The sequence below is a fragment of the Helianthus annuus genome, chromosome 13, assembly GCF_002127325.2.
Source record: "Helianthus annuus cultivar XRQ/B chromosome 13, HanXRQr2.0-SUNRISE, whole genome shotgun sequence".
In the NCBI taxonomy this organism is placed as follows: domain Eukaryota; kingdom Viridiplantae; phylum Streptophyta; class Magnoliopsida; order Asterales; family Asteraceae; genus Helianthus; species Helianthus annuus.
Window position 1 is genome coordinate 165,840,301 of NC_035445.2, and position 14,034 is coordinate 165,854,334.

A 14,034-nucleotide genomic window follows, 5' to 3' on the forward strand; every position below is an offset into this window, starting at 1 on the left:
GCGCAGATGTTTTTTTAATGAAACGTCTTCGGAAAAACAAACAGTCTGCAGATGGCAATGTCTGCGCGGCAGACAGAAGAGCATGCACATAACTTTTTTAGAAAAATAAACACCACCTTAGTCATTTCACACCCACTTAACTGAAAAACTAACCTTCATCTGCTTTAGAGACTGCCCGAGTAACTTGTCATACCACAGGGAACATGAGTGTAATTTTAGAAAGTTGGGAACTAAAAGTGAAATACTGACAAATCACATGGACTATCCGTGCGTTTTACTCTAAATTTCCAGTCACTCACAAACTCATAGTGAGAAAGGTAAAAAAAAAATAGGTCCACAACCGCGTATGCGGAACAAGTTTTTTTATGGCGGACAATCCGAACACTACCATACCACCACTAAAACTTACTCCTAAAATCCACCAGTTCCAACTTTGCGGAACTTAGAAAGTTTGGAACTAAAAGTGAAATGCTGATAAACCACAGGGACTATTTGTGCATTTTACTCTAAATTTCCAGTCACTTACAAACTCATAGTGAGAAAGGTAAAAAAAATCAGGTCCACAACCGCGTATGCGGAACAAGTTTTTTATGGCGGACAATCCAAGACAATCCGAACACCGCCATACCCCACCTCTAAATCTTCTAAAATCCACCAGTTCCCACTTTGCGAAACTTAGAAAGTTTGGAACTAAAAGTGAAATATTGATAAACCACAGGGACTATCCATGCATTTAAATTTCCAGTCACTCACAAACTCATAGTGAGAAAGGTAAAAAAATTAGGTCCACAACCACGTATGCGGAACAAGTTTTCTATGGTGGACAATCCGAACACCACCATACCCCACCTCTAAAACTTACTCCTAAAATCCACCGGTTCCCACTTTGCGGAACTCAAAACTCGCACCACTTTCATGGAGATAAACACCTTGTGTCCAGGGGCGGACCTAGCATATAAGAAGGGGCAACCTCCGCTACGGCTTGGCGCTCTGGCGGTAGTGTAAAATTAGTGTAAATTTTGGAAAAATTTGACGTTTTTACGATTTCGCTACGGCTTTTTTATAAAACGTTACGGCTTGGCGGATTTTCTAGATCTGCCACTGCTTCAGCCGCGTGAATGCTATTATTCTACAATCATAAAAGCCAAAACATACAACTTACAAGACTTTTGACACAAATGTCACATTAAACACCAAACCATCACAAAAAGAACTAGTTCACTAATTATGATTAGTTCGCGAAAACGTTACTAATGTACATATCGTGTGAACCTTAACACTTAAATCATACAGTAATTTCATCAAAACCCAATTAGTCTAAAGTCGAAATCCGCTTCATCTGCTCTCATAGCCATCTTTCTATGTATGTATCCTGAAGTGCTACTGCTTAAAACCCGAGGCCCGAACGAAATTAGTTGTAACCAGTTTGATGTATACCATAAATGAAGAAAAATGTTTGTTTTTCGTGTCATGTTTTAGAACTCTTGGGAATCCAAATCGGGCTTTGATGGGTACTCGAGACCCTGTAGTGCCGGCATTCTACGTAGATCTTCATCACTGTAAGCCGGAATAAACCAGTATCTTTCACTGGTCCCGAATACCTGAAATGTTCACCAGATTTTAAGCTAAAGACGATAAAACCAACGAGCACACAAAAGGCAACAAAAATGCAGCCTTATTGTGTTGTGTAACCATGCTACTAATATGTATAAATATTATTAGGGGTGCAAACGAGCCGAGCCCGAGCTCGACCAGGCTCGAGCTCGAGCTCGTTTAACATATGAAAGCTCGAGCTTGAGCTCGGTTCTAAAGCTCGAGCTCGGCTCGAAGGTAATTTTTCAAGCTCGGGCTCGACTCGTTTAGTATTTATTAATTAGTTTATATTAATTATATAATTTCGTATTTTTTATATTTATATAAATGGTAATTATTATTATATAAATATATGTTTAATATATTAATAAAAAATATATAAACAAAAAGCTCGTTTAGGCTCGCAAGCCGGCTCGAGCTCCATAAGCGAAGCTCGGACTCGGGCTCGTTTACTAAACGAGCTTGTTTCTAGGCTCGGGCTCGAGCTCGTTTAAGCTCGGCTCGTTCGAGCCGAGCTCGAGTAGCTCGGCTCGTTTGCACCCACCCCTATGTATAATAATTTTTTTTAGAGTAAATTGCATTTTACGTCCTTTAACTTTCGGCCAAATTGAAGGCGATGTCCTTTAACTAACGAAATTACAGTGGGTGTCCTTTATGTTACCGTTTCTCTCTCATCTGACGTTGTCCTTTTGCTTAACCCAGTTAATTATTTCGGTTAACTCTTAACGCGTGCCACTCACATGAGGGCATAATGCTCATTTTCACTTAATAACGAAAACAAAGTTAAATAAAAATATATATTAACAAAAAAAGTGAAAATGACCATTATGCCCTCATGTGAGTGGCATGTGGTAGGAGTTAACAGAAAAATTAACTGGGTTAGGGCAAAAGGACACCGCCTGATGAGAAACAGTAACATTGTGTAAATTCGTTAGTTAAAGGACAACGACTGTAATTTGGCTCAAACTTGAAGGACGTAAAATGCAATTTACTCTTTTTTTTTATCATGTGATAATTTTTGTGTGTGTGATATACACATTGTCACACACATGAAAATAGCATCAAAGATAACAACGGAACGGATTACCTGTTCAAAGTTCCTCTTTCTGCCGAGATCATATCGCCATTTTGGACTGGTTTTCTTCTCGTACGCCTAATAAACAAGACATAAATTTGGAGTGAAAAAACAACTACAAGTAACTTTTCTATTTAAACTTTATAGAGACAAGAAAGCGATACCTCAATTGTGGTAGTATTCCCGGAAACAAGCGACGCGTGCATAATCAAAAACCCGAAAACACTCAACGCGAAAGCCAAGTTCAAAACTATAAGAAAACCCAAAAATAATAAAGTAAAAAAGGTGAACCGATATAAAGAAAAATGATGGGAATAGAATTGTAAATATACGGCTTCAATGAGTTAATTACTGTTTTTGTCCCTGTGGTTTGTCAAAAATCACTATTTCAGTCCATTAGTTTAAAAATTGCGATTTCAGTCCCTGTGGTTTCACTTTCGTAACCATTTCAGTCCCTGTGGTTTCACTTTCGTAACCATTTTAATCCATTATTCTGTTAAGTACAGGGACTGAAATAGTTACGAGGTGGACTGAAATGGTTACGAAAGTGAAACCACGGGGACTGAAATCGAAAATTTTAAACTAATGGACCGAAATAGTGATTTTTGACAAACCACAGGGACGAAAACAGTAATTAACTCGGCTTCAATAGATCATACCAAAGGCAAGAAAAGTGGTTGCTAGCGTGCTGGGGGACCCGGCAATCTCTCCATCACTAAAGAATGCTACGAAATACGGTAACAAGGATAACGTTACAAGCGATGTCTCGAGAAGCGTATAAAACTGCATCAAACAAGAATGTAAAAGATTCATTGCAAGGTAAACCAGTATAAGAGGAGGTGTTCGGACATGCATTTTAAAAGTGATTAAATAATCAAGCATGGTAAAAATAAGTCGTAAAAGATAATCCGTAGCAAAACATAGTTTGTGAACCCATTTGATTTAAAACTATTAGACTATATAATTATTATTATTAGAGTTAATCATTTTAATCCCTGGGCTGTGGTTTGGGCCATTTTGTCAGTTTAGTTCAAAGGTTTCATTTTTCGCCTGTGGGTCCAAAAAGGTTTCACCGTTGCCGTTTTAGTCCACCGGACTAACTTCATCCATTTTTCTGTTAACGAAAAGGGCAATTCGGTCATTTTATATGTAATTCTGTTAACCAGTTAGGTAAGCAGGGTAATTCAGCCATATAAAATGACCGAATTGCCCTTTTCGTTAACAAAAAAAATGGATGAAGTTAGCCTAGTGGACTAAAATGGCAACGGTGAAATCTTTTTGGACCCACAGGCGAAAAATGAAACCTTTGGACTAAACTGGCAAAATGGCCCAAACCACAGGGACTAAAATGGCATTTAACTTATTAGACTATAATATTATTATTATAATTATTAGCGTGAGCCCACAGCCCCACCTTAGGTTACAATATATAGAGATTATAAGTAACCCTAGAAACCTAACTGAGCCCATGGGCCCATAATAATATAGTCTAACAAAAACAACCCGTTTCAACCCAAGCCCATTTTGGTGAGAACCCGTTTTGACCCGAACACAGTAATTACTTCTTAATAGTTCTTATAACAGGCCCATTTTGACCCGTCAGCCGACCCACCTGTTTTGATTACATATTATGCAAAAGAAAAGCAGAGGACATACCAGGAAGAGAAGGAAGTACTTGTAGTTTTGTGCACCAACACAATTAACGACCCACACACAATGATGGTCCATTTTTAGCACACACCTTCCACCTAAATAGATGATTGAATCATGTCATCATGCTGACCTCATACAATAAACTAAACAAATTTGTAAGATAATGAAAAAAAGAGTAAACTGCCATTTTGGTCCCTGAGGTTTGATCACTTTTGCCACTTTAGTCCAAAACTCAAACTTTTTGCATCTGGTCCCTGTCGTTTCAGTTTTATTGCCATTTTGATCCAAAAATGAAATCAGGTCATATTCGTCTTATAAAATCCTGTTATTTTGTCCTTTTCCTCAGGGGCAAAATGGTAAAAAAAAATTATAAAAAAAATACCAGATTTTATAAGACAAATATGACCTGATTTGCCCCTGAGGGAAAGGACAAAATTGCAGGATTTTATAATACAAATATGACCTGATTTCCTTTTTGGACTAAAATGGCAATAAAACTGAAACCACAGGGACCCAGATGCAAAAGGTTTGAGTTTTGGACTAAAGTGGCAAAAGTGACCAAACCTCAGGGACCAAAATGGCAGTTTACTCTGAAAAAAATGTTTATAAACACCATTCAAGATTGTAAAATGGTCTTCTTTTTGCTAACAAAGGGGGTGAAAGAGTTGAACTTACAAACAGAACAATGGTGACAACGAGGAGGTTTTATATGGTTACACTTTCGACAATAGCGGATTCTTGCGTGTGTTGGTTCGGATGTGGTCAACGAACTGAATTCGGATCCAGTCAACCGGTCAACATCCCCTCTTTCTTCATCTACTATCGGTCTATAGTTAGGTGGCACACCACCAGGGTCAGTAAGAACCACAGAGAAATAACTCCATAATAGCATTACCAACTGCATTAACATAATTACCCAAAAAAAAAATGCAATAATTAGAAATGCAATTTCACTTCATTTAAAATTGTCATTGAACTTAAAAAATAGTTACAAAAATGATAAAAACATTGAACTTAATCAGCATATTATAGGGTCTTTTGGTCAAAATTACAACATTTTGAAAAGTACAGCGGATTTAGTAATGACTGGTAACGAACCGAACGAACACGAACAAGACCTTGCTTGTGTTCGTTTGTTAAGAAATATATATGTTTGCGAACCGTTCACGAACACTTATCGAACGAGATTATATGTTCGTGTTCGTTTGTTAAGGAAATGAACTTGTTCGTGGTCGTTTGTGTTTGTTTGTTAATTTTAGGCAACGAACGTTGATGAACACAAATGAGCACAAACTAATGTTCATGAACACAAATGAGCACAAACTAATGTTCATGAACACAAATGGAAACAAACGAACACAAACAATCGTTCATGAACAGAATATATAATACACCGACACTTATTAATATTTAATTTGTTGGAATTTTAAAGTATTTAAATAAATATAAAAACTAAAAACACTAATGAAGTATCGAACACAAACGAACCCGTTACCGAACGTTCACGAACGAACACGACCTCTATTCATGTTTGTTCATTTAACCAAACGAACGGAATTTCTTGTTCTTGTTCGTTTGTTTAATAAACGAACGAACACAAACGAACTTCCCGCCGAACGGTTCACGAACTGTTCGCCGAACGTTTGGTTCGTTTGCAGCCTAGCTGTAACCTATAAAACCATATTCTTTTGCATGTAATCAAGTCACATTTTACTAAAATAAGAATCAAGAATGCGTAGACAATCCAAAATTGGTATTTTAAGACCCATGAAGCTGAAATTTATTATTTTTCACAAGCAGGGACATAAATTAAGAACATGATGCTTTGCATACGGTCATCTCAGGTTATTTTAATAAATGAAAAATTAAAATACTTGGTAAAAACACACACACACACATATTAAACATGCAAACCAGAAACCCAAATTCTTAAAATTAAAACAAAAACACCCAAAAATTTAGTAAAAGCTTGGAAGTAAAAAAGGAAAAGATTACCAGGGTATGAAATATGAGAAAATTGATATAAATGAAATCAAGGATCAGAAAAAAAAAGAAAAAAAAAGGCAAACTGGATTTAAAGAATCCCAACTTTCTCGATTTGGCCGATAATAATCCCAACTCAGTTATTGGCTGATAACAATCCGAACTGGTCCACTTTTGGCCGATAATAGCCTGCGTTAAATATAGCTTAACAGAGTTAAGTTTTTTTTCCAAACTAAAAACTGATGTTTTAGGGCTTTTGATTAGAACGAGAATACGAGTTGATTGATGTAAAGTTTACCTCGAAATACTGCCCCAAACGACGAAAACGGTGCTTCAATGCTTCAATTCGGGTGTTTAAACTTCTAATTAACAAAAATCAAGCCGTTTGAAGCATCGTTTCGAGGTAAGTTTTACATAAACCGACTCGTATCCTCGTTCTGATCAAAATCCATAAAACATCAGTTTGTAATTCGGAAAAAGCTTAACTCCGTTAAGCTATTTTTAACGGCGGACTATTATCGGCCAAAAGTGGACCCGTTCGGATTATTATCGGCCAATAACTGAGTTGGGATTATTATCGGCCAAATTGAGAAAGCTGGGATTATTTAAATCCAATTTGCCAAAAAAATGACAGACAAAACCTCAGATAATAGGTTTTGGGGGCGTATAGATGTTTGTTTTCAAAGTGAGTAACAGATTATAGTGGTAACATGAAGAATCATAATCAGATAATAAGTTGTTTAAGGAGTAAAATGCACGGATAGTCCCTGTGGTTTGGTGAAATTTCCCTTTAGTCCCCAACTTTTCAGAATTACACTCTTAGTCCCTGTAGTTTGACAAGTTGTTACTCGGATAGTCCTTAAAGCGGATGAAGGTTACTCGAATAGTCCCTGTGGTTTGACAAGTTGTTACTCGGATAGTCCCTGTGGTTTGACAAATTGTTACTCGGATAGTCCTTGTCATTTCACACCCACTTAACCAGAAAAACTAACCTCCATCCGCTTTGAGGACTACCCGAGTAACAAATTATCAAACCACAGGGACTAAGAGTGTAATTTTGAAAAGTTGGGGACTAAATGTGAAATTTCACCATACCACGGGGACTATCCGTACATTTTACTCTTGTTTAAAGTAACAAACACTTAAGTAACACTACATTTATCCCAATAATTAAGTGACTTTAACATCTACAACCAAAGATTCTATAAAAACATGATCTTTAGCACATACCCAAAACAAATTTTCCTAAAACAAGAATCAAGAACACATGCACATGCAAAAGCTCATTAGATTATGATTTGGGTAACTAAAATCTCCCAACTTGTGTATCAATTTACATCTCATAGCATGATCTTTAGCACATACCCAAATCAGATTTCACTAAAATAAGAATCAACAACACACATACACATACAAAAGCTATAGATTATGATTTGGGTACCAAAATTTCCCAATTTAAGTATCAATTCGCATCATAACCACTTGTAGAAGGTCAAACTCAGTTTGTTTCACTAACCTTACAAGTAAAGACCCCACTTTAATTCAACTTTCAAAGAAATAAGTTAATGAAACTTCAAGATTGTGACTTTAACATCTACAACCAAAGATTTTTATTTTTTTAAAAAGAGTAAATTACAAAAATCGTCTTTTATGTCTGTCACTTATTGCAAACTATGTCCTTTGTCTTCAATAATTACAGAAAACGTACTCGATGTTTGCAAACCATTGCAAGTTATGTCCTTTAGCCCTACCTCAGTTAATTTTTGTGGTTAAATCTGACCAAACGGACCCCACATGAGAGTAAAATGACCAAAATACCCTCATGTGGGGTCCATTTGGTCAGATTTCACCACAAAAAATTAACTGAGTTAGGGCTAAAGGACATAACTTGCAAGGGTTTGCAAATATCGAGTACGTTTTCTGTAATTATTAAAGACAAAGGACACAGTTTGCAATAAGTGACATACATAAAGGACGATTTTTGTAACTTACTCTAAAAAACATGATCTTTAGCACATACTCAAATCAAATTTCACTAAAATTACAATCAAGATTTAAGAACACAAATAAACATGCAAAAGCTCACCAGATTATGATTTGGGTAACTAAATTTCCTAATTTGGGCATCAATTCACATGATAATCACTTGCAGAAGGCCAAACTCAGTTTGTTTAACTAATTTTAGAACTAAAGGCAAAAATATGTAAAGAAAAAAAAACACACACTTTAATTCAACATTTCAAAGAATAAGTTCATTAAAACTTCAAGATTGTGACTTCAACATCTATAACCAAAGATTTTATTAAAAAAAAAAAAAAAAAAAAAAAAAAAAAACATGTTCTTTAGCACATATCCAAATCAAATTTCACTAAAATCATAATAAAGCACATATACAAAATCTCATTAAGTTATGATATGGGTATCTGAAATTTCCAAACCCACCCACCCCCCCCCCCCCCCCCCCCCCCAAAAAAAAAAAAATTGTTCAATTCAGCATTTCAAAGAAAAAAGTTAGTAAAACTTCAAGATTGTGACTTCAACATCTACAACCAAAGATTTTATAAAAAAAAAACATGTTCTTTAGCACATATCCAAATCAAATTTCACTAAAATCATAATAAAGCACATATACAAAATCTCATTAAGTTATGATATGGGTATCCCCCCCCCCCCCCCCAAAAAAAAAAAAAAAAATTGTTCAATTCAGCATTTCAAAGAAAAAGTTACTAAAACTTCAAGATTATTACCAGAGTATGAAACAAGACCAACACAACAAGTGCAATGAACGAATCAAGACCACCAGAAGTCAAAGCAGGGCCATAGATGGACAAAACGACGGCGTAATAAGAAACACCCACAACACCAAGAACCAACAAGATCATTACAGAACCTAACCCTCTGAGTGCCGTACAAAATCTAAACACATTCCAAGCCATCACAGCTCCAGATCTATACATACTACCCTTCAAAACCAATCACCCAGAAATTCAAGAAAACTAAAAAAGGTTTGATCTTTTCAAGAAAATCAATCAAGATTTCATCTTTCTTGATCTTTTTCCATTTGTGGGTTTGAATATTTGTGAATCTTGAGATATGGGTGTGTGTCAGGTATGTGGGGTTGTGTTCTTTTTTGATCTTTTTGGGAATTTTTTTGGGATTTTTGTGATTTTGATTTTGGTGTTGTGGGTTTATGATTTTGAGGTGAGATGGGTTGGATTCATGGGTGAAAGAGGAAAGAGAGGGATGGGTTTTTTTGTTGAACAAGGGTGTGATTAGATATATGAAGGTGAAATTATACTGAAATTAGTAGTAAATGGTTGTTTTAAGTTGCATTGAATGTAGATAAAGGGATGTGTAATTTATTCCCTTCTAGATGAATGATCACTTGTGACAATGGATTAGATACAAATTAGATATATATTTTTTTTATTTGTTTGATATCTTTTTTAAGTCATATTTATATTCTACTAATTACATTGTGGCCATTTTTTATTGTTTAGCTTGTGGTCCTTTTTATTCTGTTGGTAATGGTAACTATAATTTTTTAGTTTTTTTTTCCAAACATAAAAGAAAAAAAGTTTGTTGCTAAGTGGTGTGCTTCCTAACAAAAAAAAGTTAGAAAGTTTAAATGGTGATGTATTGTAATTTGTTTTTATTTATTATGAATGGTATTTAATGTCATTTTAGTCTATGTGGTTTGAGTCATTTTGTCGGTTTAGTACAAAGGTTTCATTTTTCGTCTGTGTGTCCAAAAAGGTTTCACTGTTGTCATTATAGTCCACTAGGTTAACTTTATCTATTATTTCTGTTAACGATAAAGGCAATTCGGTCATTTTATATGGCTGAATTACCCTTCTAGTTCACAGAAGTACATATAAAATGACCAAATTGCCCTTCTCGTTAACGAAAAAATGGATTAAGTTAACTCAGTGGACTAAAATGGCAATGATGAAATCTTTTTGGACCCACATACAAATAATAAAACCTTTGAACTAAATTGACAAAATAACTCAAACCATAGGGACTAAAATGATATTTAGGTAGCGTTTGGTATGAAGGAATAGAAGGTGGAATGGAATGGTTCATTCTCATGGAATGAAAAGAAACATGTTTGCTTATGATGGGGCAATGGAATTGAGCATTCCAAAGGAATGTAACTCTTTCCAAATATAACAATTTTCATTCCTTGGTAAGGGGATGTTTTTTTTTTCATTCCTTCAAGGAATGGAATGAAATATAAATTTATTATTATTATTATTATTATTATTATTATATTAATGTTTATATTTATATATATTTATATTAATACTAATATTAATATATATAAAAAATGTTAGTATTAATTATTTTACCATTATTATTATTATTATTATTATTATTATTATTGAGGCAATTATATTTTTGTCGTTTTTAATACAACTGTATTTCGTTATTTCTTTTTTTTTATCAAAATGTACAAAGTAGTAATTTATTCTATTCACATATGTGTAACCAAACATCACAATGGAATGGAATGATCCATTTCATTCCATTGTCCATTCCATTACCTTGCCCATTCCATTACCCCATACCAAACAGACCCTTAGGTAGCGTTTGGTATGAAGGAATAGAAGGTGGAATGGAATGGATCATTCTGATAATCTGATGGAATGAAAAGGAACATGTTTGGTTATCATGTGGTAATGGAATGGTGCATTCCAAAGGAATGTAACTCCTTCTAAATATAACAATTTCCATTCCTTGGCATGAGAGTGTTTTTTTTTCATTCCTTCAAGGAATGAAAAGAAATATATTATTATTATTATATTTATATTTATATTTATATTTATATTATTATTCATACTAATATTAATATATATCAAAAAATTTATTATTAATTTTTTTACGATTAATATATTATTATTATTATTATTATTATTATTATTATTATTATTATTATTATTATTATTATTATTATTATTATTATTGATGCAATTATATTTTTACTGTTCGAAAAAAAATATTTTTGTCATTTTTAATACAATTGTGTTTCGTTACTTCATCTTTTTTGTTTTCTTAAATTGTACAAAGTAATGATTTATTCTATTCACATATGAGTAACCAAACATCACAATGAAATAGAATGATCCATTTCATTTCGTTGTCCATTCTATTACCTGATCCATTCCATTCTCTCATCCATTTCATTACCCTTAACTCTCTCCTAAAAAACTTCATCAATTTGTTTGCATATATGAGACATACGTGTTCACTACATATTTATCCTTTCTTCTAAATGTTTATTTTATTCATGATTTTTCCTGTAAAAAAGGTGTGTAGAAACAAAGAAGTGATCAACAAGCCACTATGACTATGAATTGACATTGTGTAAGTTGCCCAAAAGACATCAAATTCAACAAGATGTTCTCAATGGCGAATGAGAATGAAGCAAAGACTTGGTCCTCAATTAAATTTACACATACTTATTGTCATATGTTTTGAAAAGACCCAATAATTTGTTATACATAATACTTTTTATATGATAATAATAATAATAATAATAATAATAATAATAATAATAATAATAATAATAAAAGCTTTAATACTTTTCTTTTTGTTTACTTTACTCGCCAACGAGAATTGTGTCATCATGCGATACAACCAACTCATCCGAATCAACCTTTATTCTTATTTTAAACCCAATTGCTTCAAAAACCGGCGAGTTTAACCCCTTTCTCTTCTATAATCTGACTTTCTAGTTTATCAGCTTCGGCTTGTGACAACCTTTTTCGAAATGTTTATGACAACGAGCTCGACACACCATCTTCCATCAACCATAAAAAAAAAAAAAAACTCATATTGCTCCTTTTAAGTAAAAAGTCAAATTGGTAGTTGGGTGTTATTTGATCCAATAGAATGTTGAAAATAGAACTTTTCTCATAGGAAAAGAAATTGAACAAGCAATCCAATGTTGACGGGTTCTTATTTAGTTACATTTTCTTTTATCATGGTACCTACCAATCCTCTCCTATCATATTATACTAAATTTTATATTATAAGAAAACTTGTTATTATACTAGTATCTTAATTTTTGGTGAGTTTATGAACTTTTAAAATACAAAAAAAAAATTAAAAAAAATTAAAAAAAAAAACGATTTTATGTAATTGAAACTGCAGTATGTAGTATTACTATTAAACAATTACAAAGTTATAAACTAAGATAAAAGTTGTTTAAAAACAGTTATTTGTTTATGGAGTCTTCTCTTGAACAATTACAAGGTTATACACTAAGATAAAAGTTGTTTATAAAAAAGTTATTTGTTTATGGGGTTTTCTCTTTAGTTACGGAGTTTGATAGTTGTGTGAAGATCACTGAAGAACTTGATCGTCACGGCGATGTAGGACTTAGAGAACAAGTCATTAACTCTAATTCTACAATATTATGATATTGTAAGATTTATACTAAAATTTCCAATAGCCAAAGTATGCCTTTATTTATTTGTTTTCTATTTACTTGGAAAGATGACGAAGTTCGTCCATAAGCTAGCGGGCTAGTACTTTGACCATTAGTTATAGGCAAATAGGCTAGAAAATGACCCAACTTAAATTGGACATAACTTGGGCTACGTTTGGAGTTACAAGGCCCATAAGTAATGGACAGAAATGTCTCAACAGACTGATTCCAGTATCTAGATCGACCGATTCCATTATCTAGATCCCCAATTTTGACATAACCATTTTTTTACTAAGTTTTGCAAATTTTGATTTATTTATTTATCTATGTGGAAACGTTTGAATCTTTTACTTGAATTTATTTTTCTATGTAAAAACGTTTGAGTCTTTTACTTGAATAATTACGTGTTAATTTAGAAAGTCTATTTCATAACTAGACTCAGCATACCTTATTTAGATCTTACCCTATAAAAGGGAGATAAACACAATGGTTTGAACATTTTATAACATTTCGATACTCATAAGTTTGTATTGTTTTGTATCTACCCTATAAAAAGGAGATAAACACAATGGTTTATTATAATACTTCAAATTTAAATTTTCATGAATTCTTGACTTGTATTTTGGCATTAATTTTCAATTGAAAAAACCAGTAATTTGACATTATACTTTAGAAGTGGACGTGTGTGTGTGTTACTTATCCAAAATGTGAATGCAACATTTGAATTTGAGTTGTATTACTCCAAACTATTAACTATAACTATTAATAAGTATTTAATTAGATTATTTAAGCTAATCTTCTTGAAAAAAATATGCACTCTTGCTCTTAAGATTTTTCCAAACACCCCCACTAAACTAATGATCTACTGTTTTTTTTTTTAACAAAATATGGTCTGTTGTAATACCAAATGATGTTTAATGATACATTCTGGATTAATATGAGAAAAACTTGGTGACCGAAACAAAACTTTTTAATCAGGGTCACATAAGATTCATTTCTTTTAGTGACCGAAACAGAACTTTTTAATTAATTAAGGTCAGCATAAGATTCATTTCTCTATTGATTATAAATAAAGTGTCCAACTTATATTTTTTTATGAACAAAAAAAACCTCGTATGTTCTGCATAAAAATCCAAGAAATTGTAGTGACTAACGGGTCAACGAACACCCACATGACATCTCTAGTTCCGCCCCTAAACCTACATACTTTTAGATAGGGCTGTAAATGAACCGAACGTTCAACGAACAGTTCATGAACCGTTCGGCGGGTAGTTCGTTTATGTCCGTTTGATTAGCT

At 33.3% G+C, this 14,034-nt stretch overlaps 1 protein-coding gene across 1 annotated transcript; it reads right to left on the reverse strand.

The window, feature by feature from the left end:
* Nucleotides 1-1,167: 1,167 nt before the first annotated feature.
* Nucleotides 1,168-9,634, reverse strand: LOC110900276 (probable protein S-acyltransferase 14). Its single transcript, XM_022147179.2, has 7 exons — nt 9,052-9,634; nt 4,997-5,219; nt 4,325-4,416; nt 3,328-3,451; nt 2,833-2,918; nt 2,681-2,746; nt 1,168-1,601 (listed from the first exon to the last, which is right to left on the reverse strand). Exons 1-7 carry the CDS (start codon nt 9,259-9,261, stop codon nt 1,476-1,478), a joined length of 927 nt encoding a protein of 308 aa, XP_022002871.1. The 5' UTR covers nt 9,262-9,634; the 3' UTR covers nt 1,168-1,475.
* Nucleotides 9,635-14,034: the final 4,400 nt, after the last annotated feature.

Bases quoted from the DNA above. Each gene is read 5' to 3' on its own strand.
- LOC110900276 (XM_022147179.2), bottom strand. From the start codon at position 9,261: ATGTATAGATCTGGAGCTGTGATGGCTTGGAATGTGTTTAGATTTTGT. The intron at 2,747-2,832 runs GTATCGCTTTCT...CTTGTTTATTAG, and splicing joins GGAATACTACCACAATTGAG to GCGTACGAGAAGAAAACCAG. The intron at 1,602-2,680 runs GTAATCCGTTCC...TGAACATTTCAG, and splicing joins GAAAGAGGAACTTTGAACAG to GTATTCGGGACCAGTGAAAG.